This window comes from Chenopodium album, chromosome 27, assembly GCF_948465745.1.
Source record: "Chenopodium album chromosome 27, dcCheAlbu1.1, whole genome shotgun sequence".
Classification (NCBI taxonomy): domain Eukaryota; kingdom Viridiplantae; phylum Streptophyta; class Magnoliopsida; order Caryophyllales; family Amaranthaceae; genus Chenopodium; species Chenopodium album.
Window position 1 is genome coordinate 5,724,488 of NC_137860.1, and position 22,085 is coordinate 5,746,572.

The window sequence follows — 22,085 nt, forward strand, 5'->3', positions numbered from 1 at the left end:
TAATTCATTATATCGCACATATCATATGATTTTAAAAAACCAAAAAACTGAAAATACAATGATGCCAAACGAATTTACCCGGGTGTTTCTTTCAAAAAAAAAAAAAAAAAAAAAAAAAAAAAAAATTTACCCGGGTGTATATTACAAATTTACCTGGATGTATATGCCAAAATCACAATTTACCCGGTGTATATAACAAATTTGATCCATTAATGTCCCATAGATCGTATTAAGACCCAACCCATTTACTTATTGGACCTATCTGACCCATTTATAACTGGGGCGGCTCTGAAAAAAAAAAAAAAATATTAACACGGATGAAACTGATCCCCCCTCTCAGTTCTCCATTGAAGCACACTCAACATCGTACTTGACGTTCTCCAACGAATACTTGTATCCTCCATTGAAGCAGCTTTTGAGGTAAATTGTTTGTTTTCATGATCATCATCATATCATATTAATTGGTTCTAAATACTAAGATTAAGAAAAGATCATAACCAGCGATTATGTTGCTAGAAAACAAAATTATGAGTCTAATTTGATAATCAAAACACTTAAATTATGTGATTTTTCGGGCTTTGTTTGATAATTGAAATCAAATTTTGTTGCTAATGTATTGCACAACCCTTTGATGTTAGGATTCAACTATGAAATTGGTGAATTACACCTCTTCTTCTGCATTATGGCTGATTATGATATATTATGGTATTTTACTAGGAAATCTGTATTTTACCGGCATTGCGAAATCGGTAATATGGGTTATGTGACTTATGTCTTACCTTACGCATTTCATTTTGGACTTGAGTCATGAATTATTGATCATAAATTAGTCGTGTCATATTGTCATTGATACTTGAACATAATTGTGTTGTCATTTCTAGATGCAGGGTAAAGTTTTGTTGATGAAATTCAAGAGAGTTATTGTGAAAATTCTATAGCTGTCGTTTGAAATAAGACTACCATAATGTTTTAATGTTCATTTCATGAGAGCTTGTTATATACACCCGGGTGTACCGTATACCCAACTAACCCAAGGTACACCCGGGTGTATATAACAAATTCTAGTAGTTCATAATTGACGTATTTTTCTCCAAGTAATTCATTACTCCCTTCGTTTTTAAATACTTGCTCCACTTTCTTTTTTCGGCAATACTTGCTCCATTTCCTTATTTGGAAAGCTTTTACAATATTTAATTCATTTCTTTCACCTAGTGGACCCAACAACTATCATATTTTATTAATTCCATATTCTCTCTCCTCCAATTTCTCCACTGCTTTTGCTTTTTACAATTTTTTATTCTTCCACCAACCCCACTACCTCCATATTTTATTACTTTTCCCAATTTCTCCTAAAACTCCGCGCATGGAGAAATGGAGCAAGTATTTAAAAACGGAGGGAGTATAAGTTATGGTTTGCTATTGGAATACTTTGGTCATATTGTTTTTTTTTTTTTTGGCTAAAGTTTGTGGGTGGTGGGAAAATTGATATAATCTTGTACTTTCTGTTGGTATTGTATTATTGACTGCTAATATGATGACGACTTGTTCCTTTAGATGAGCACTATAGGTAAAATTGTTGCTACGAGACTTAAAAGTTCAGGACTAATAAGAAGTCAAGCTCTGATTGCTGGAAAATGGACTGAAGCTTATAATGCGCATACCCGTGCTGTCATTTCTAGATGCAGGGTAAGTTTTTCTTGATGAAATCAGGAGAGACTGGAGAGTGATGGTTTGCTATTGGAATACTTGGTCATTTGATATTTTTTCATTGCTTTTCATGTGTTAAAGTTTGTGGGTGCTGCAAAAATTGATATGTCCTTGTACTCTCTGTTGGCATTGTATTATTGACTGCTAATATGATGACAACTTGTTTCTTTAGATGAGCACTAAAGCTGAAAATGTTGCTATGAGGCTTAAAAGTTCAGGACTGTTAAGAGGTCAAGCTTTGATTGCTGGAAAATGGACTGAAGCTTATGGTGGGCATACCCGTGCTGTCATATCTAGGTGCAGGGTAAGTTTTTGTTGATGAAATTCAGGAGAGTTATGGTTTGCTATTGGAATACTTTGGTCATTTTGATATTTTTTCATTGTTTTTCATGTGTTTAAGTTTGTGGGTGGTGCTGGGAAAATTGATATATCCTTGTACTCTCTGTTGGCATTATATTATTGAATGCTAATATGATGACGGCTTGTTCCTTTAGATGAGCACTAAAGCTGAAAATGTTGCTACGAGGCTTAAAAGTTCAGGGCTGTTAAGAAGTCAAGGTCTGATTGCTGGAAAATGGACTGAAGCTTATGATGGGAAGGTTATCGAGGTATGAATCTCTTGATTTAGTGGTTTCAGAATTTGTTGGTCTCTCAGATACTTGTGGTTTGTGAATAGTTAAGGTGGGTTAATTATATGTTAATATAGAGTTAGTAGGTTAGAATAACACTCAATTATCTTTTTAAAAAAATATGCACATATGTTAGCCGTACTTTTAGCTGAAAGAAAACATTCTGTTTTGACTGCCTGAATACAGATTTGGGAATAATTCTTTTTTCGGGATAGAGATAGACCAGTGAACACCACCTCCTCCGGCACTCTATAGGAATGTGTAATTTATGTTACTCAAAATATTAAAGAATTGCCAAACGCGACACTAATAAATTCAGACTTTGACAATGCACAAACTAAAAGATCATTTGCACTACAAGTGGTTGGTTATGAAGTGGCTGAACACAGACTGTCCCTTCTCTCATTTAGGTAATTAACATTTCCCACTCAGCACCTAACTTTGGTCACCTAGTACCAAAAGATCAATAGCATTATAAGTGGCTGGTAAATATTAGTTGAACATAGAACATTCTTCTTTCCATTTGGTACATTAGTTTTAGAAATCAAAATGCTTGTCAAGTTAGTTTCGCTAGCCAGTATCATCCTTGACCTTTGTTGTTCCTCTGACGAGCCCACCTCATATTTCATTTTCCTTAATTAAGAAGCCATGAAGGAGAATGGTGAAGATTATGGAGAAGTCACCCAATAGCCAAGTTTCTATGCAACTTGTGTGCTCTTACAGATTGGTTCTCGTCTATCCCATATAAAGATAGTAAAGAAAGCATGGGAGTTTTCAAGCTGCATCTCAAATTTTGTCACTGTGGAACATGTAACTCAGCTGCCGGCGAATCAGCTGGGTTCTTCGAATCCCGTGTGAATTTAAATGAAGGTTTCAAATGGTGGGTAGGACTAACAGTTGTCAAAATGCTCCATAAACTAACATGCATGTGAAATCATATATGGAGCAACCCAACAACCAAGCTGAAGCACAAAAGCCAAGGTGTTGTAGACATTTACAAGTCAATGAATCACAATGGGGTGTGAATAAAATGGAGGATAAGATCTTTATGCATAAAGTAACAGTGATTCAAAAAAAAAAGAAAAAAAAGAAAAAGAAGTTGGGCAATAATTTCATTAGAATCTCCAGGAATTAGCAAGCTTTGAGTTAAATTTGGACAACATTAATCTAGAAATGAGCTACTATTGCCATGAACAGGGAAATATCCTCCTCCTAGAAGAAAAAATGTGCTGGATATCTCCAATGGTTTCATTTTTTTTATTATAAGGTGCCATCTTAGTGGAATTTAGTTAAATTATGTCCTGTTCTTAATTGATAATATTGCTGTGAGGTCTGTCAAGCGGTCATTTCAGTGGAATTTTCAGATGGCAAGATAGTAGGAATCTTGTACAAGTGTCATATTAGTTGTACTTGATTTATCATTAAAGGAAGCAATATTTTTTAGTCTTTTATGTTGACTTGTATGGGCTTCATGAACTTTTCTCACATATGAGATGACAGGTGACCAATCCTGCCACTGGTGATGTTGTAGCAAATGTTCCATGCATGGGTGGAAGGGAGACAAATGATGCAATATCTGCAGCTTATGAAACATTCAGTTGTATGTGACTTGAGTCTAATCAATCTTGCATTTTTTAACATTCTGAAATAGTCTTTAACTCTTTATATTTACAATTCTCATCTTTTAGTCCTGATATGTAATAAATGTTTCCAATGTATGCAGTAGAAGCTTAATGTAGGTTGTACTTAATTTTTAAAACATATTTACCTTGTTGGTATGTTCAGCTGTAGAGGCACAATGTGGTGTTTCTAAAACTAGTTTAACCAAGGTTGGGTATGGGTGTTTTGGATGTAGACTACATAGGCATTCTATAACAATTAAAATTTCCTGTGTTTTTTGTATTGTTATTGGTAAAATATAAACTATATAACAGTCCAAATGGCTTTTTGTCGTTGCATTGGTGTGGCATTGCCTTTTATGTTGTACTTCAGTTCCCCTGGTCTATTTGCCTTAAAATACTGAATTAGTTCTTGCTGACTTTTTGTTGATGTCATGTCTTTGTTTAATCCCCTCTTTGGTTTCTCTTTTCTTTGTTTTCCCTTTAGCATGGAGCAAAACCACAGCAGCTGAAAGGAGCAAATGCCTACGGAAATGGTACCAAATTGTTTTCTATCTCTTTCATGTTTGATGTTCTTCAGTCAATGTGTATGAAAATAGTACCAGGCTGTTTTCTGCTTTCATTTATGAAGCCACATTTTTATATAGTTTTAAGTTGAATTGATGTTATAAAAAGTTTCCAGATCTAGGTATATGCGCAACAATTAAATATGTCCAATGGACAGACATAAAGTTGGATACTAAAGTCAGGTATTGACAGGGGTTTTGGATTGAAGAGAGTGTTCTTTCCCTAACTATTTTCTTTGCCTCTATCATAAGTTTACAATTTATGATTTTATTTCTATTTTTTTCCTAGACTTTCAAGTGGAAGAATGTAATCTAGTTTCTTGATTTTTTTTTTTCCTTTGGAGAGACCCTAAAGAGTTGGAGCTATTATAATCGACAATTTAGAGCTATTGGAAAACGTTACTGTTTCAGAATTTTCGGATAAGATGGTGAGATTATGGGCACTCCTCCGGTCTTTTCATAAATCTTTTTGTTCTCATTAGCAAAAACTTCTGCATGCCTTGCCATTTCCTTAAGTTGCTTACACAGCTTAAAGCCTTTGTTTGGGTAGGCTCAACACCAATGATGTTTGCAATTTAGTCTGGAAGACTACCTTGATGTGTTTGTGACTGTGATATGGCTGCACTTCTATCACTTTCTGCATTGTGAGTTGCATGTCAATTGTGGGAGTTCATGGGTGTTTAGTGGGTTTTTCCTCAGTAATTTGGGAGTTATTTTGGTGAGACATTGGAAGCTGGGAGCCTGGGAGGAAATTCCATTTGAGATCAGCATATGAAGCTAATTATTGTGTTGCTACTTTTTTGTGTTTTGTGACTATAATGAAATATAAGGATATTTTGCCTTTAGTATAGGCGGTCAAGTTTGGCAGGTTATACTTATTTTCCTTGCTTCACTTCGATGCTACTTTAGTTTTATTATTTATTTTGGGGAGGGAGGGGAATTTTGGGCCTCTTCTTTCAGTTCTTTGATAATGTCATGCATAGCTGGCATGATGTTCTCATGCTATAATGCTGTTAAAGGATACCTATTGCCTATGAATCATTTACTTGAAAGATTCTTCTTACAGTTCTAATGAATTCTCCTTTATTTGGAATATTAAGCCACCATTGTAGAAACTAGAAAGATTATCACATCCTTTTTTTTTTCATGGGCTTATTTAGGAACTGATGCTTGGATGTGTTCTTTGGGAGCCTAAATTTGGTAGTTAATTATAGTCTGTCAACATTTTAATTGTTCTGAAATAGAGTTCGTAATTTGTATGCAAAGATATTAGGATTTCTTGATTGAAGTTCCAGAAAGTTATTAGGATTTTTGAGGACAAGTGCAAAAGAAGATTCTGTAAAATTAATAGTTGGAATCAGTTTTAATAAGTAAAAGTCGATTTTAATACTTCCATTGTTCCTTTAATATGTGAAATGAGGGAGTGTGCAGAATTTTAGGTAGTGGGAAATAGGAAAAGAGTAATAGGGGCAAAGTCACAAACTTGTCTATGTGATTGAAAGCATTATCCAAAACTAGTATTAATGAGGGCATATTGGGTATTTGTAGTGGAAAAAGTGATATTTATTTTCCTAAAATGGGTATGCTGTGATATTTGTGAAATTTCCTTTGTAGGTAAACTTTGCAATGTTAAGGAACAAAGGAAGTAGGTAATCACTTAATTTAGCAAAATATAATTCTAATTAATGACAGTTTGTAACCTCATAAAAAATTATATATTAAATACTACGTTATAGTAATCAAGTAAAAATAATTTAATTATTAATATAAACCAGGTGAAAAGAATAAGGTCCTACTTAACAATTCACTTGAAACTTGTTAGTTAAATTATTATCTCAATCTCTTGAAATTAAGCCAGTTTAGATTACTTTATGACTCTTGATTCTAAAGTTGGAAAAAAAAAAGTGGTGTAAGAAACAAGGTGTATAGAGTAAGAGGGATGGAGTAATAGGTGTGAGTGTTAAAAAAAAAAAAAAAAGTGGATAAAGTTAGAGACAGAGTAAGCGTGTAACTAGTGAGGGGGTAAATAGTGAAATGATTTTACAAAAAATGGATCAAGTAGAAGTGAGTGAACTTCTAGAAACACCCCAAAACAGATAGTGTATCAAACTTTCTGGAATAGGGATATATGTTTTTTGTATTCTGGTGCATAAATATTGTGTATGTTGGATTATTGCATTTCATTATTTCCAAATTGCTCATGAATTTTTAAGTTAATGTGGTGTTATGTTTATTGAATTCATTCAGGTATGATTTGTTGATTGCTCATAAGGAGGAGCTTGGACAACTCATTACATTAGAGCAAGGAAAACCCTTAAAAGAAGCAATTGGTGAGGTAATATTTTTTCCAATTATTGAACACTTATTTAATTATTTCCAACTCACAATACAAGAACAAGACACCTCCTATTTTTTTCACCCAAATTGTGCATAAATTGTGCACACTACCACCCCCACTAATAGCTCCCTCAATCCAAGCTTGGAACTAGAAACCGACGGGGCTAAATTAGGCCAATAATGTGGTAATAAATCATTTAAAGGGAATAGGCAACAACATAGGTAGCAAGTAGGAACAAATGTATCTAAAATCATATGAAGGCTTCTTATTTCTTAATATAACAAATGCCTTTGTCCTCCTCAATGTGCGTATAAGTGAGCCATAGAACATTACTAATAGACAAACCAATACTTAAATTTATTGCCATATCGGGAACTAACACACAATTCCTCACAAATCAAATATTAGTCAAGCACCAAATCACCAATAGTTTGACAAAGTTGACGCATGTTAGAGTGTCAAAGCAACCATACATTAATTCATGGTAAACTGATCATGGTCATCTCTCCGATCCTTTTTATTCTTCCCATTTTGGAATGTTGGCACTATTCGTATGTTAAGAGAATCTTATAAATCACTTTTTTATATGAAATTTAACATAATCATGTTGGTTTTTATTTGATTCATCTCAATGATTAGTTTATCAATATTTAACCATTATACTCCCTCTGTTACTCTGGCAACAATTACTTAAAATAGCCATTACATATTACTCGCAACAAACCATTATTTTTCCTTTTATAGTAAGTCTTTTTGTATGATTTTACAAAATTACCCTTATTTTTTTTAACACCCTAATTGAACTACTGATTTTATCTTATAAACTTAAACCTAACATTGATTAACTTAACCATTTCAACCAAAATTATCATCTTCCATCTAAATTCATCATCACCTTCATTGGCAACCACCACCACCACTACCACCGATCTCCATTCTATCTTCATTAGCGGTCCCTCCATTCGACCGTAACCTTCTATGGCGACCGCTACCATCGCCGGAAGTCATCTCTGTTGTCTTCTTCCTTGTTGCCGCCTTCGTTTTCTCTCTATTCCTTTTCTTGTTGTGTTCTTGTTTCGTCATTCCATCTGACTTATTCTGACTTATTCTGGGTTTGTTGGGTGTTTGGGGGTTCGATTGCGGTGCTTGGTGGTTCGAATATGGTGATCGGTTTGTTGGTAGTTCGATTGTGGTGTCGGGTTCGTTGGTCGTTCGACTTTGGTGTCGGGTTCGTTGGTCGTTCGACATCGTGAGTGCGAATTCGTGGGTTCGTGGGTTTGAATTCGTGGGTTTGAATTTGTGAGTTTGAATTTCTGGGTTTGAATTCGTGGGTTCGATTGTGGCGCTGCTAGGTGATGGTGGTGGTTCGTTGCTGGGTTGTTTCGTGGTGCTAAGTGCTGCTAGGTGGTGTTGGTTTTGTGGTGATGAGCGGTTGTGTTTGATTTTGTTTTTTTGTTTTTTTTGGGATTAATACTAAACACATGCCCTTATTTTTCATTAATTACACTTAACATCTATTTTTAGGAGTTCGCAATCCTCCTATTTGTTGCGAGTAATTCGTAACGGAGGGAGTAATTTTTTTTAATAATATGCAACTATAGATATTTATGGTGAAAGTAATGCCTAACAAATGTGCACAGTCAAAATGAAAATAACATCTACGATCGGATCCGTTTCACATTTTTTGCAACTTTGGAGTCGACACGTACTCCTATGCAAAAAATGAGAAATGGAGATTAAGAAAAAAGAGGGGCATCTGATTAATAATTAACCACCCTGGAGGCTGCAGCACCACCACTTCGCTGCATCACCCAATACAAGTCACCAGCACCAGCCTCAACTGTCACAAGCACCGCCCATCCACCACACACTAACCCCGTAGCCATCACACACCCACCTCGTAGCCACCACACACCCAAAACCTAAAACCCACCTTGTAGTCACCACACGTGCACAAACTCGAAACCATCTACACACCACACCATGCCACGCTGTAACCACACCACCAAAACCTAAAACCTACCCTACAACCCCACCCCGTAAAACACCCACACAAAATAAACCCGAACCACTTACCCTAGTAAACCAATAAATCATACCACACCCTCATCGAAAACCCACTTCGCCATGAATTCGTTTGTAAATGGCTGTTTAAACTACAACCATAAAACGCGAAACTTTTCGTCTTTGTACTCCACGCGAAGATCTTCGCCATCCCGGTGTTTTGGCTCCGTGAGGAGAGAGAGAGAGAGAGAGATTCAGATTGAAGGATAGAGTAAGAAACTAGGGAATTGAAGAAGAACTAATTCAAGAAGTGGGTTTGAAAATTGGAAAATTTTAATGAGGGTTGAATGATGTTCTTCCGTGAATTGCATTGGTGTTGGTGGGTGGTTGGAGGAGAATGAATTAGTTTTGATGGAAATAAATAAATTAATTAAGGGTACGTTTGGCACTTATTTGGTTTTTACTTTCCTAATAAAAACAAAATGTGTTTGGCCTTATTTTAAAAAACAAGTCTCCAGTTTTTTCAAACCACAACGGAAAACTAGAAACCCCTTTTTATTGTTTTGTCATTTTATAAAACTAGACTAAGCAATGTTTCAAATAAGAAAAAAAAAATAAAAAAAAGCAACACTAAGCAAAACCTCCTCTTTTCAATCTCTATTCTCCATTCATCAGCTAATCAGACAATCAGACAATTACTGTAAAATTTCTCACCGGAAAAGGTCATTCAATAGCAAATAAACGCAACCCCAATATGGAATTCGACGATCCTTCAATTTGGGGTTCTAGTTTTCAATCCTAAAAGCTTCTTCCGATTTTGTAAATCAAATTACAAATAATAATAAGAGATTAGTATTTTTTCTTTTTTTTAAAAAAAAATGGGATTAAAATTTCTGAAGCTGTGCATCACATGTTTCCATGGTGATTATTCTAATTTGTAAATGCTTAATGAAATTGTGAATGAATTTGATTATTCTTTTTTTTTTTTTTTTTAAATTTGATATGGATTTTTTCAATGTTTAATTTGGTGATAAGAAATCTACCATAAACACTCAAGCCTAAGGGCATGCTTGGATTGAGGGAAATGTATTACTAGGGTAATAAAAGTCAAACAAAGCAGATGAAAGTGAATATAGGGAATGAGGAGATAGTGATGGTGTGATTGTAAGGAAATTATGTAGTGATGGTGTGATATGAGATGAAGAAAGAGGAACTAATACCTTAATTTTGGGGGTAATAGTTATACTAGGGGGAGGGTAGGTAACTATTGCCCTCATTACGAGGATAATAATTCCTCTATTTCACTCTTTTCCTCCTAGCACAACCATCTTTTTCATTTGTAAACACCTTGTCTCCTACAACAACACCTCTAATTACTTATGTTTCTTCAGGTTTGACTATTTTTACCCTCTTAATATATTACCCCAAATCTAAGCATGCCCTAACAAGGAATTGAAAAACTATGTGGCAGCAAGATGGATGAGTGAATGGTCTGATTAGTCTCGCATGGGTGGGTTGTGATGATGATGATGATGTTGTCGTCATGAAAATGAATAAGAGTTGGATGAAACTCTTTTTTTTTTTTTTTTCTTTTTTTGGTTAAGAGATGCTTTGAAGTACTAAATTGCAAGTAGTTTTTTTTTTTTTTTTTTTTTTTTTGAAATAAAGAAAAAATCAGTTTTGGGTTTTATAAAAACTAAAAAACATCAAATGATACTAAACAAACCCTAAGTTAGATTAGTATTTTATTAAGTTTTGTTTTAAGTAATTAATTGAGTTTATGAAAATTTTACTAAGGGTGTTTTAGTAATTTCATTTAAAAAACTTTACTAAAATTGGAAAATTTTGAAAAGTTACAAAAATATGTGAAACGGAGGTAGTAGTATTTTTAAAATCGTATTACATTCTTTGAAAAATGGTGTCTATAGTAGTATAGTATGTCAGTAAGTGACAATAACCAATCAAAGGGTATTTTTTAAAATTGCTATTAGTTCAAATAGGAACTCCAAATTGCTATTAGTTCTAATAAGAACTCCAAATTGCTATTACTTAGGGATTTTTGTAGAAAAATCTTTTCAGTTTTTTTTTTCCAATAACATTAGCTGGATTATATTGGGTGTAATATACTTCCTCTGTATTTTTGATTGATACCTTTCTCTTATCACGCTTGCCAACACATGTTTTTAACGATTAATAAATCTAATTATCAACATTGTAAAATTATAAAAAGTGGATATTAATAAAATATACATTGAAACGATTCAAACAAGATCCCACATAAATATGTTTTATTGTATCTATAAATCACAAAAGTGAGTCAAAGCGTGTTGTGTGAATAGTGTAAAAGACAAACAAAGTCAACTAAAAAAAACGGAGGAAGTAGCAACCACTTGATTTCTCATTGCAGGTTGCTTATGGGGCTTCCTTTATTGAATTCTTTTCTGAGGAGGCAAAACGTGTATATGGTGAAATCATTCCTACTCCACTATCTGATCGCCGGTTGTTTGTTCTGAAACAGGTATGTCTTTGAGGTCCAAATAAATAATGCCACTTTTTTTTTTTCCTCTTTTTTCTTTTACAAAATATCAGATAATATAAATATGTGTTGTAGTTTAATGTTATTTGCTTGTAATGGAATTTTCCTTTCAAAAAGTCAGAACATAATAGGTTATGAAGTCTTTGGAAATAGGAGCAAAATTGGTACTAATGCCTTACAGGCCATATTAAAGTATATTCTTACTTCAATATATTTGTAAGATTTAGATTAAGGGACTAGATAAGATCTAGAATTTTATTTGAAGAATCAACAATTAACGCTCTTGATAGTTTGTAGATTTGAAGATATTGGATAGATGAATTTCTTGTGGGAGGTTTCATTTCTTATGTTAGGCATGTATGTGTTGTAGTTTGATTTTTAAGTCATGTAAAAGAAAAAGTCTTTTCTTGTATTTTATAAGAGTAGTTACCTTAATTTACAATAAAGCGTTAAAAAAATTAGCTATACTTTTGGAAACAACTATATCTTAGACCATCTTATGGATTTTTTGGATGTATAAAACGACAGTTTACAGGGAAATAACCTCAAAGTCATCAAGCTCTTTTGGTATAGGGTTTATATAGCATCTACATATGTGATAACATGGTGTGCTTCAGCACATGTGTTTCTGATTTTGGGAATATAAAAGGATAATTATTACCTAAGTGACAAGAGAAATTCTCTTAGGTAAGACTCTTTTTTAATTTTCTCAGTGGTGAATTGTAAAAATGCTTATTATCTTTTGTAATCATAAACTTTTAATATATCTTTCTCACGACATTAATGACAATTTTTTAATTAAATCATTAACAGTAGTTAGATTTTTTTTATTTTTTGACAATTAAATTGTGTTAGAAATCAAATAATCAAAGAAACTCTTTTCTTAGAGAAAAAAAAAAAAAAAAAACCAAACTCAATTTACGGCCAGCAACCTACCAGCAACATCCTCTGCCCCCTCCCCCTGTGCCCTGCCGCCTAGCCTCTCCTCCGCCGCGAAGAGAAGAGATCATTTGATGAAGTGAAAGTTGGCTGAAAGAGAAGGAGGATTATGAGTTGGAAGGCTGGTTATAAAAATTGTTATGGTGGGAAAGTGGGGATGGGGCTTTCTTCTTGAAACTGAATTGTTGTAGCATATTGTAATTCCAAGTAAGTACAAGGTCGTTGAAGGGTGGGATGTGCAGTGTGGTTTTCCGGTGACTTCTGATTGCTCTTTGGTCAAAAGTCTATCCGGTCTTCCTCTTGTTAGTTGGTTTCAAGGTGGAATATGGCCATCGCGTGAGATTTTGGGAGTATCTTTAGACTTAAGAGAGGGAAGCAACTATGTTCTGTGGGGTTTTTTTTTTAATATTATTTATTTATTTATTATATGATTTGTCCATTTTACATGAAGCTCCTAGTTAGCAATTTGCCAGCAACCCCTTTCTTAGTCCACAAGTCTTTTGGATGGCCAAGTGTTCTCTTAAGGTGATAGCATTTGTGTGGACCTTGGCGTTGGGGAGAATCAACACTAATGATGTACTTCAAAGATGAAGACCATGGATGGCTATTTTTCCATATGTGTGTATTATGTGTTGTGTATAAGATTGAAACCATAATTGTGAGATATGTACCAATATTTGGTAGAGGAGTTTTGCATATGGATTGTACAACTAATCCCACGTTGGTTTACATCTGATGCAAGTTTGTTTTTGGAGCTTTGGGACGCGAAGGAGGAGAAGATGTTGTGGCGTAAGCAAAATGCTTTTATGGCAGTTCTATGGTGTTTGTGGTTAGAACAGAATGCACTAGTTTTCAAGGGAATCACTTGTTGGATAGGATAAGTTATTAGCTTCTTTGTGGGCTAAAGCGGTAGGAAAATATCAGTGTTACCCTCTGAGGAAAATATTAGAATGATGCTAATATATTGCCTCTACTATACTTACTGCTATTTGCTATATTATTTAAAAAAAAAAAAAAAAAAAAAAAAAAAAAAATCCATTTTTGCTGTTAGAGAAATAACAGTGGAGTCATTATCATATAGGTTCCAGTCTGTGTTTCTATTGTATCTCATTGTATATTGCATCCTGAGTTCTTCATCCTTTGCCCCATGTCAAGACTCAAGAGTCCCATTTAAGTGTCTCTTTGCAGTAGGAATTCATTTCACTAGTACACTGTTTTTCCTTGACTGATCTTAGTGGGATAGGGGAAGTATGAAATTATCTTATGTGATTAGGTCTGAGAGTTGGATATCGTCGTGCTGCTGTTGGATTGTTTATACCCTGCTTCATTGAATTTTTCATTTGATGCTGTTCCCTAATGAATCGCTGAAAATCTTCTCTGCAGCCCGTTGGTGTTGTTGGAGTCATAACTCCTTGGAATTTTCCACTGGCAATGATTACCAGAAAGGTCTTAAACTCTCTCATGATTTATTAGATACCTCTAAGCAATTACTATGAAGTATGGGGAAAACCACCTTTAAGCATTTAATTGTTGATCAATTTGTTCATTTTTATTTTTGATTGATATGTGATAAAGTAACATGTTCTTTTAACATTATCAGGTAGGTCCTGCTCTTGCTAGTGGTTGCACAGTAGTGATTAAACCATCAGAGCTTACTCCATTGACAGCTTTAGCAGCAGCAGAGCTCTCCATTCAGGCTGGGATACCTCCGGTAATTTCTTTGGATTGGGTGTTTTGTTATCTCTCCCAGCATCTTAATTATTCACTCCCTTATTTTATAAAAATAGCCATTGTACTGTAAAATCAAACAAAAGGATATGAGGACTTGCACTTGCAGTTTCAATTAATACTAATAATAATTGGCACTTCCTGAAAAGTGAAAGCTGAAATCACTAATCTAGTCAAGTATGTTGTGCACATATACTGCAAACACAAAATAGTCAAGTATGTTGTGCACTCATATTGTCAAAGAGAAAAGATTTAGTAGATTTCCTTTCTGTACTGCCATATTATTTTGTATTCTATAATAAACGTTCTTGTGTTGTAGAGATGAATGTTTCTACTGAAGATATGTTATAATGTTGGGTCACTTCTGTAAGGGTGATTTTCTTTCTACGTTTCAGGGTGTAGTGAATGTAGTCATGGGAAACGCTAAAGAAATTGGGGATGCTTTACTGGCCAGCACGCAGGTTGGAATTCTGATAAAGGATTTTTGTGTCTTTCTCAGTATTTGTTGTTACTGAATGTATGATAATACTTCTAATTTTGTAAGGTGAGAAAAATCACTTTCACAGGTTCAACTGCTGTGGGAAAGAAATTAATGGCTGGTTCAGCCAATACTGTAAAAAGGGTATGGTTAAATTTTTATTTTTGTGTGTTTTGGATTTGTAAGTTGATATCCTAATAATCTCCATTATTTATGTTAGCTATCCCTGGAACTTGGTGGCAATGCACCCTGCATTGTGTTTGATGATGCAGACTTGGATGTGGCAGTGAAAGGAGCTGTAAGAAGAAATTTTTCTTTATGTCATTTTAATCTTTATTTTACAGAAGTTGCAAATTTTATCCAAACAGTAAAGATACATCTATCTCTTTTCTGCTGGAATTGGTTACTGATTTTGAAGCCTTTTTAGATGCACCCTAATGCATGATCTAATTTGCACTTTTGTCATATGCTCTCTTGGTCTTGCTAACGAATGTTTTGGTTATCTTTCGCAGCTAGGGACTAAGTTCCGTAACAGTGGACAAACATGTGTATGTGCTAATAGAATCCTTGTTCAAGAAGGTATGGTGGAGTTTATCCTAAAGTCTTGGCTTTGTAGTGTGGTGAGACTTGATTTTTGTTTTGTTGTTGTTGATATTAATGATAATATATGCCAATGGGAAACATATGTTTTGTTGTTGTTGATATTAATGATAATAAAAAACAAAAAACACAATCTATACCAACATGCTGTAATTTTGATGGCTGTGGCAGTCTATAGCACCATGCTGTAATATTTATGTCCTCATATTGCAACATTAGTATGTGACATTTTATTCTGACATTGATGAAGCAACGATTTCTGCAATCTACTGTGGTAATTTATGACTGTTCATCATGCATGACCCTTTTCCTTGAGAGAATCGTAAAGTTTCAAGGGATAATAGTTTCTCTGTATAAGCTTTTTGACTTGTACCTTGTTCATGTGGTTAAGTGGCCTAAATAAATTTGAAGCGTGACCAAAATATGAAAAAGTCCCATTGAAAACAGCTGATTGTATCAAATAGCTTTGACAACAGCTAATGCTATCAATTAACTAAAGCAACTAGAATATATCCAGCTGTAAAACAAGAACTAATGGCCAACAACTGCTTACTTGACAAGACCTTAATTTTTTGATAAAAAACGTAATCTAACCAAGTAAGCAAAGCCCGAAGCATCTTGAAAGTAGAGAGTGAATGTATTGTAACATCTTCTATAAATACTCATCAATCAAGTTAAGGCTTGTCGCTCAATCCTTTGTGTCGAAGCCTAAAAATTTTCATAAAAAACTGCAGGTATTTATGATAAATTTGCTAGCGCTTTTTCAAATGCTGTCCAGAAACTTCAAGTAGGGGATGGATTTGTTGATGGTGTTGCTCAGGTGATGTATTATCTTACTTTGTGTTGAAAACTTGAAATTGATTGTTAGGTTTATTTGTTATAATTTCTAGAGAAAATGTGTGGTTCTTTGACAGATGTGTTATCTATTTATGTTGCATTATATATGAGTTAGTTTGAGGTCCGCTAGGATTTTACTTGTAAGATGACCATGCTGAAATACATGCAAATATTCAGTTTGATTTTATAATGGCAATCTATCTTAGAAGCTTGGTAAGCATATAATTAGATTTTAACCAACTATTGTTAATTACGTGTGCCTAATGTTGCAGGGACCACTCATTAATGAAGCTGCCGTTCAGAAGGTAATTTTGCTATCAGGGTTCTAGAAATGGTTGTTGGACCTATGGAAGGGTTACAAGGTCACTTATATATATTTTTTTTTAATGATGTTGGGGTATAGGTTGAAAATTTTGTTCAAGATGCCATCTCAAAGGTAAATCATTCGCTTTTTATACACACTAGCATACTTCCCTTCCCCTCTTTGTTCTTTGTTCTGAAGTGTACCCCCCAATTGTATTGTGTTATAGCTTCAGTAACTGAAAAGTATCTTCTCTTCCTTTTGAAGGGAGCCAAAGTTCTTCTTGGTGGTAGAAGACATCATCTTGGAATGACCTTTTATGAACCCACAGTAATGGCAGACATCAACAATGAGATGCTTATATCTAGGTACTCACTGAATCCTTGTGGTTATTATGCTCTCGTTCAATTCATGTGTGTGGGGAGTTGGTTGGGCAAGACAACGATTGGACATCTAGGCTTGGAAAAAACAATCATTTCTTTTGAGCGATAATGTTATGTGTACCCTAAGTGTCCACTTTGAGGGAAGTTGCACAAGTAGTCTACTCCTGCCTTGAAATCCTGATAACTTGTATTACATTGATTTTATGACCATATATTTATCTTATTTATTTTTGTACTTGCAATGCTTTCATAAAACGAAAATGTCATGTTACTTGCAACCAAGCCAATTTTAGTAAGTTTTATATGGAGAAAAGGGAAAATTACCCTTACTTGAATGCCCTTTCTACTTCCACTGTCCTCCACCCTTCTTCATTCCACATTCCAGGTCCTACCTCCCACTTACATGATCCACCAGCCATTACCAGTCTGTTAAACTAGCTAGCTCTCTTCCCCTACGTTAGCTAACTCACCAGTCACTAGTCCACCACCACTCTCCTCTTTTTAACTTCCCAGAATTCGAATTACCTCCCTTCATGCCCACTTAATATGACAATTAAGGCCAAGCCAACAGACCTCTACCTTACCTTATGTTGGCGTTAGCACGTAACATGAACAATGAGGGAGATATAGGAAGTAGCCTATTTACCAACATTGTTACAACCTTCAAGGCTTCAACCTTATCACATCCACAACAGAGAGGAGGAAGAGAAAAAGGGTGTAGGGGAGGTGAGATAATTACTAGTTTCTTTTTCCGAATGAGGAGAAGAGAAGGGAAGTAGAGGTATCACCTCCACTAGATTCTTTAAGACCCTTCCTTCTCCCAACCCCAATTACCACCTCCTCTTATGCCTCTTTTGTCGCCATATAGAGAGCATCATTTGCTGCGGCTGCAAATTCCTTTGTTTGGCTCTTTTTGTCTTAGAAGAGGCCACAATGGAAAATTACAAGGGAGCAACCAAGAACTAGTCAATGAGTGAAGCAACAAAATAAATCATAGTTTCAAAAGGGAAAATGTTTACGTTGTGGAACACGAAATAATATGGTTAATTTACATTTTCACCTTAAGTGGTTTTTATGTGTCCCTTTTTCTTCCAAATCATTCCAATTTTCTAGAGATATTATTTGTTGCGCAATAAAAGATATAGATTTCTTCCATCCTCATTCCTTCCATATAGGGCTGGCAAACGGGTCGGGTCGGGTTCAGGTTGACCTGTTTACTTAAACGGGTTGGGACCCCCCAACCTGAACCCGACCTGATTTTAAACGGGTTAACCTGAACCCGACCTGCTTTGACCTGTTTTTTTTTTTTTTTAAATAAACTTGTAATTTGTTTAACCTGCTATATAAACCTTTAAAAAATATGAATATTTAAGCTTAATCAACATTAAACAACATAAATTGCAAATTCAAAGCAACCATATTGCCATTGCCACTTCAAAATCAAAGCAAAAGCAAAATCTGCCATACAGCAATTAAAGTTTAAGCTAGGAAAAACTCATAAATATGTCCAAAATACTTAATAAAAGTTTCAACATCAACTAATTTAGAAAAACAAACTAAAAATTAAGTCTGTATCCCATGGTAGCTGATGAACTTTGAGGTACTCTCTGGTGGAATTGGTGTATTGGCAGCTTCGACATTCACCTTTTTTCAAAGAACATTATATAAATTACGAGATACCAACAGAAAATCACGACATTCCAAGGTTCCAACAGAAATTGAAGAAAAAAACTCATAAACATGAATGGAGAAAAAAACGAACAAATCGCAATGAATTGAAGAAATACTGAAATAATAGAGCAACATAAACCCTAAGGCCTAAACAGATCAAAACATTAAGTAATAAAGAACGAAATTTACAAGTAAATTACCTTGAGATTGTTGAGATGAAGATTTACAAGCTTGGATCCGCAACTTTTGGTGGAGAAATGTTGAAAACGGTGAAAATGAGAGTGGAGACTGGAGAGAGATGAGTGAGAATGAGCAGTGTGAGGTGAGTGAAAATGAGTTCTAGGTTTTTTACTTGTAGTCATTCATTTTAGTAGACTTACATAGTTTATTAATTTGGGCTTGGCCCATATTTAAAATTTAGGCTTAAAGTTTAAATTAAGTTAAGTTATGCGGGTTGGGTCCGGGTTGACCCGACCTGAAACCAACCCAATTACTTAAACGGGTTTAGGCGGGTTAGTTTCGGGTTGGGATTTCCAACCTGAACCCGACCTGTTTAACTTCAGGTCGGGTTCGGGTTGACCCAATTACACAAACGGGTTGAAAATCTAATATAAAACCCATTTATTTCAGGTTGGGTTCGGGTCAGGTTGTCGGGTTGGGTCAGCTTTTGCCAGCCCTACCTCCATATCAAACATTCTCATACCTTGCTATTTAAACAATGGAAAATGTCTCTCCCTTTCCCTTCTTTTTCTCTCTTTCCAAATCCCTTTATCCAAACAGTGTACAAGAGTCTTTATTTTAGTTTCATCAAATTCATGGAACAAGATTTGAAGAAAAGGTGTCTCCATAAATTTGTTTCATTTTACTTAGGGAGATTTATTTATAACTTCATCGTGGCAGAAGTGGCTGATACTTCTAAGATTTCAATCAAGTCTATCCCAATTATTATGAGGCCCTACGCAATTGAGATAAAATTAGGCCCTCTCTTTAATGAAATGGAAGATAAACTAACGATGTATAAATATCTCCTAATTAAATTTATATCCTCAAATAAATGTATTGATTTTGGGTAGTAGCTACTAGGTAAATGGGAATATATGGGTTACAGAAAAGAAAAAATTAATAATCAATCGAGTCATAACTTTAATAGCATTCTATTTTTGAAAAATTACAAACTGAATCGTGCATTTATACTTTACAAAAATTTTGAAAAGAAAAAAAGAAAAAACAAGAAGAAACATAAGAAGAAAAGAAACTACAGACTGTAATGTGTCTTGTGAGGCTCAAAATTCAAAAGCAACCTTAGCGTTCTTTTATTTTTATTTTTATTTTTTTTTAATTTATCGAAAGAAAGAAAAATAATTAAAAAGCAAGAAAGAAAAATAATTAAAATGTGTATTGTGAGAATTGAACAAGAAATCTACAAGACTTTTATTATACCATTGAACCAACGCACCTCAACTTATAATATTGCACAACAAATTTAATACAATAGGTTACTTATTTGAGGCCCCAATCAAATTTGGGCCCTGTGCGGTTGCACTGGCTAAGGGTACTCCAACAGTGGCACCTAGATAAAAAGATATCCGAGAATATTTTATACTATCTACAATTTTTGTGGCAACCTAGATATGAGGATAGCTAGTTGTTGTGAGGTTTAAGATTTAGACATTGTTTTTACACTATTGGTCCACTTTGAATCTTGATATGCAAGTATGATGAGTAACTTGAATTCTGTAGTAGACTATCACATTCCAATCCATTGGTTAAAATTGCAGGGAGGAAATTTTTGGGCCTGTTGCTCCTCTTCTTCCCTTTAAAACAGAGGAAGATGCTATTCGCTTGGCAAATGACACCAATGCAGGTTTGTTTATTGATTAGTCTTGTAGTTTAGACAGCGCATCAAATTACTCTGCAATATGTGTGCATTTTATACAGAAATCATAATCTATATATAGAAATCTAAACCCTGAATGTCTTTTCATAGTTCAGTGGTGTAGACTGATGTTATATCTTTCATTTGTGGTGTGAATTCCTCCATGCAGGATTAGCTGCATATTTATTCACAAAAAATATTCAACGTTCTTGGCGTGTTAGTGAAGCCCTTGAATATGGAATTGTTGGTGTTAACGAGGGATTGGTTTCCACTGAGGTCTGTATGCATTTTCAAAGTATTCAAAAGATAATAGCTAGTTATTTTATTCTAAGAGCAGCTAATGTGCAACAGGTGGCTCCATTTGGAGGATTTAAGCAGTCTGGCATTGGACGAGAGGGTTCTAAGTATGGCATGGATGAATATGTTGAAGTAAGTTACATGGTTTAGCTTTTTTTATGGAATCAAATTTTAACCAGTTGGTTGTGATTAATGATTATATGGCATTTTTTGTCCGTTAATGTGGTGTTAATCCCGGTAAAGAATGTTAAGCAAAATAGATAAGTTACGCATAGAGACTTTGATCTCAGAAATCTATTGCAAGAATTCAGTGCTTTGTGGACCAAAGAATGTTTCAACTGTACTACTCAGGTGAAAGAACATTATAAAAGGTGATTTCTGATTAAATTGATTAAAAACAGCTGTGTGGGTATCTCTGCATATTAGTTTAGTGAATGAATCTACATTTTGATTTTGAACTAGTTCACATGTATAATTGCAGCCCGAAATGGGGATTCAAATAGTAGGCTCTTCATGATCCCTCAGTGAGATGAGGATTCGTTAGCAAATTGTATACTTTTTTCTAAAGCATGCAAATATGCTCTTATAAAATTTATTAATTTAGGCTTCATGATAATTGTACATATGATAAGAGACCAACTAGGTAGATCATTGTTCTGCGTAGCTTAGGTAAAGGTTTAGTTATAGATGTTGCAGAATTTTTATAATGTGGCTTTTAATCACACTTTCTCTCTGTTCTCAATGTTTGATATTGCGGATAGAAATATAGAATTTATTTAATTGATCATTGACACTATCCAATTGACACCTTTCTATGCATAATTTTTCAGGTTAAATACGTATGTTTGGGTAACATGCATGGTTAACTTAATTGGGACAAATGCACCTATCATTAATGGTAAGCTCTAGAAACGTATACAAAATTACAAAAGTATCAGTCTTTGAACTATTTTGTCTTCTGTTTGAAATTTCTATATTTTCTCAGTTGGAGATCAAGATGTTTTCATAATTTTATGCAGGTTCACGTTGGTTATCTATATATCTGGGGAATCAGGCAATCTGGTTTGGAACGTACAAAATGAGCATCAGTAGAATAACGTAGATACTTGTCGAGTAATTGTCATTTTCTGTTTCCTTTGAGTGACTTGTATACTTTTGGGATGATTTTAGGGTGACTTTGATCACCATAAGCCAAAAATGGGCCCGTCATGAAGTAACAGCGGTTAAACCAAAAAAAGTACTATAATAAGTTTTTTTTTTTCGACAAAGGGAACTAAAAACAAACACACTAAAAATGAAAACAAAGTAAATCCCTACGACGAGCAGCACCAGCTAGAGTATGAGCAGCAGCAACTAAAGACCTTGAAACCTTTTGAATGTGACAACAAAAGAGGACAGGATACCACGAATTTCATCAAGAATCCAAACCACCGAAATATCTTTAGGACCAAGATCCATAATTAGCTGAGGAATAACCATACAGTCAGTGAGCAATATTATCTGAGAAAAACCCTGTTGGTAAGCATGCTTAAGCCCAAAAAGACAAGCCAACAACTCAAAATGGAGAGCAGAACTA

General features: G+C 34.5%; 1 protein-coding gene across 1 annotated transcript; it reads left to right on the forward strand.

Annotated features, from left to right (window-relative positions):
• Positions 1-283: 283 nt before the first annotated feature.
• LOC145620208 (succinate-semialdehyde dehydrogenase, mitochondrial-like) lies at positions 284-21,759 on the forward strand. The gene is made up of 23 exons (XM_081674839.1): positions 284-420; positions 1,555-1,686; positions 1,880-2,011; positions 2,202-2,315; positions 3,837-3,936; positions 4,443-4,491; positions 6,769-6,856; positions 11,271-11,381; positions 13,722-13,784; positions 13,939-14,049; positions 14,462-14,527; positions 14,611-14,688; positions 14,765-14,842; positions 15,057-15,123; positions 15,879-15,964; positions 16,254-16,286; positions 16,385-16,417; positions 16,550-16,650; positions 20,115-20,200; positions 20,382-20,488; positions 20,564-20,641; positions 21,340-21,407; positions 21,529-21,759. Exons 2-22 carry the CDS (start codon positions 1,555-1,557, stop codon positions 21,373-21,375), a joined length of 1,749 nt encoding a protein of 582 aa, XP_081530965.1. The 5' UTR covers positions 284-420; the 3' UTR covers positions 21,376-21,407; positions 21,529-21,759.
• The last annotated feature ends 326 nt before the right edge of the window (positions 21,760-22,085 follow it).

What these genes read in the sequence shown, in the direction of transcription:
- LOC145620208 (XM_081674839.1), top strand. Translation starts at nt 1,555, where the DNA reads ATGAGCACTATAGGTAAAATTGTTGCTACGAGACTTAAAAGTTCAGGA. An exon ending in AGCAAATGCCTACGGAAATG is followed by an intron (nt 4,492 to 6,768) that starts GTACCAAATTGT and finishes GAATTCATTCAG; the next exon opens with GTATGATTTGTTGATTGCTC. An exon ending in TTCAAGATGCCATCTCAAAG is followed by an intron (nt 16,418 to 16,549) that starts GTAAATCATTCG and finishes TTCCTTTTGAAG; the next exon opens with GGAGCCAAAGTTCTTCTTGG.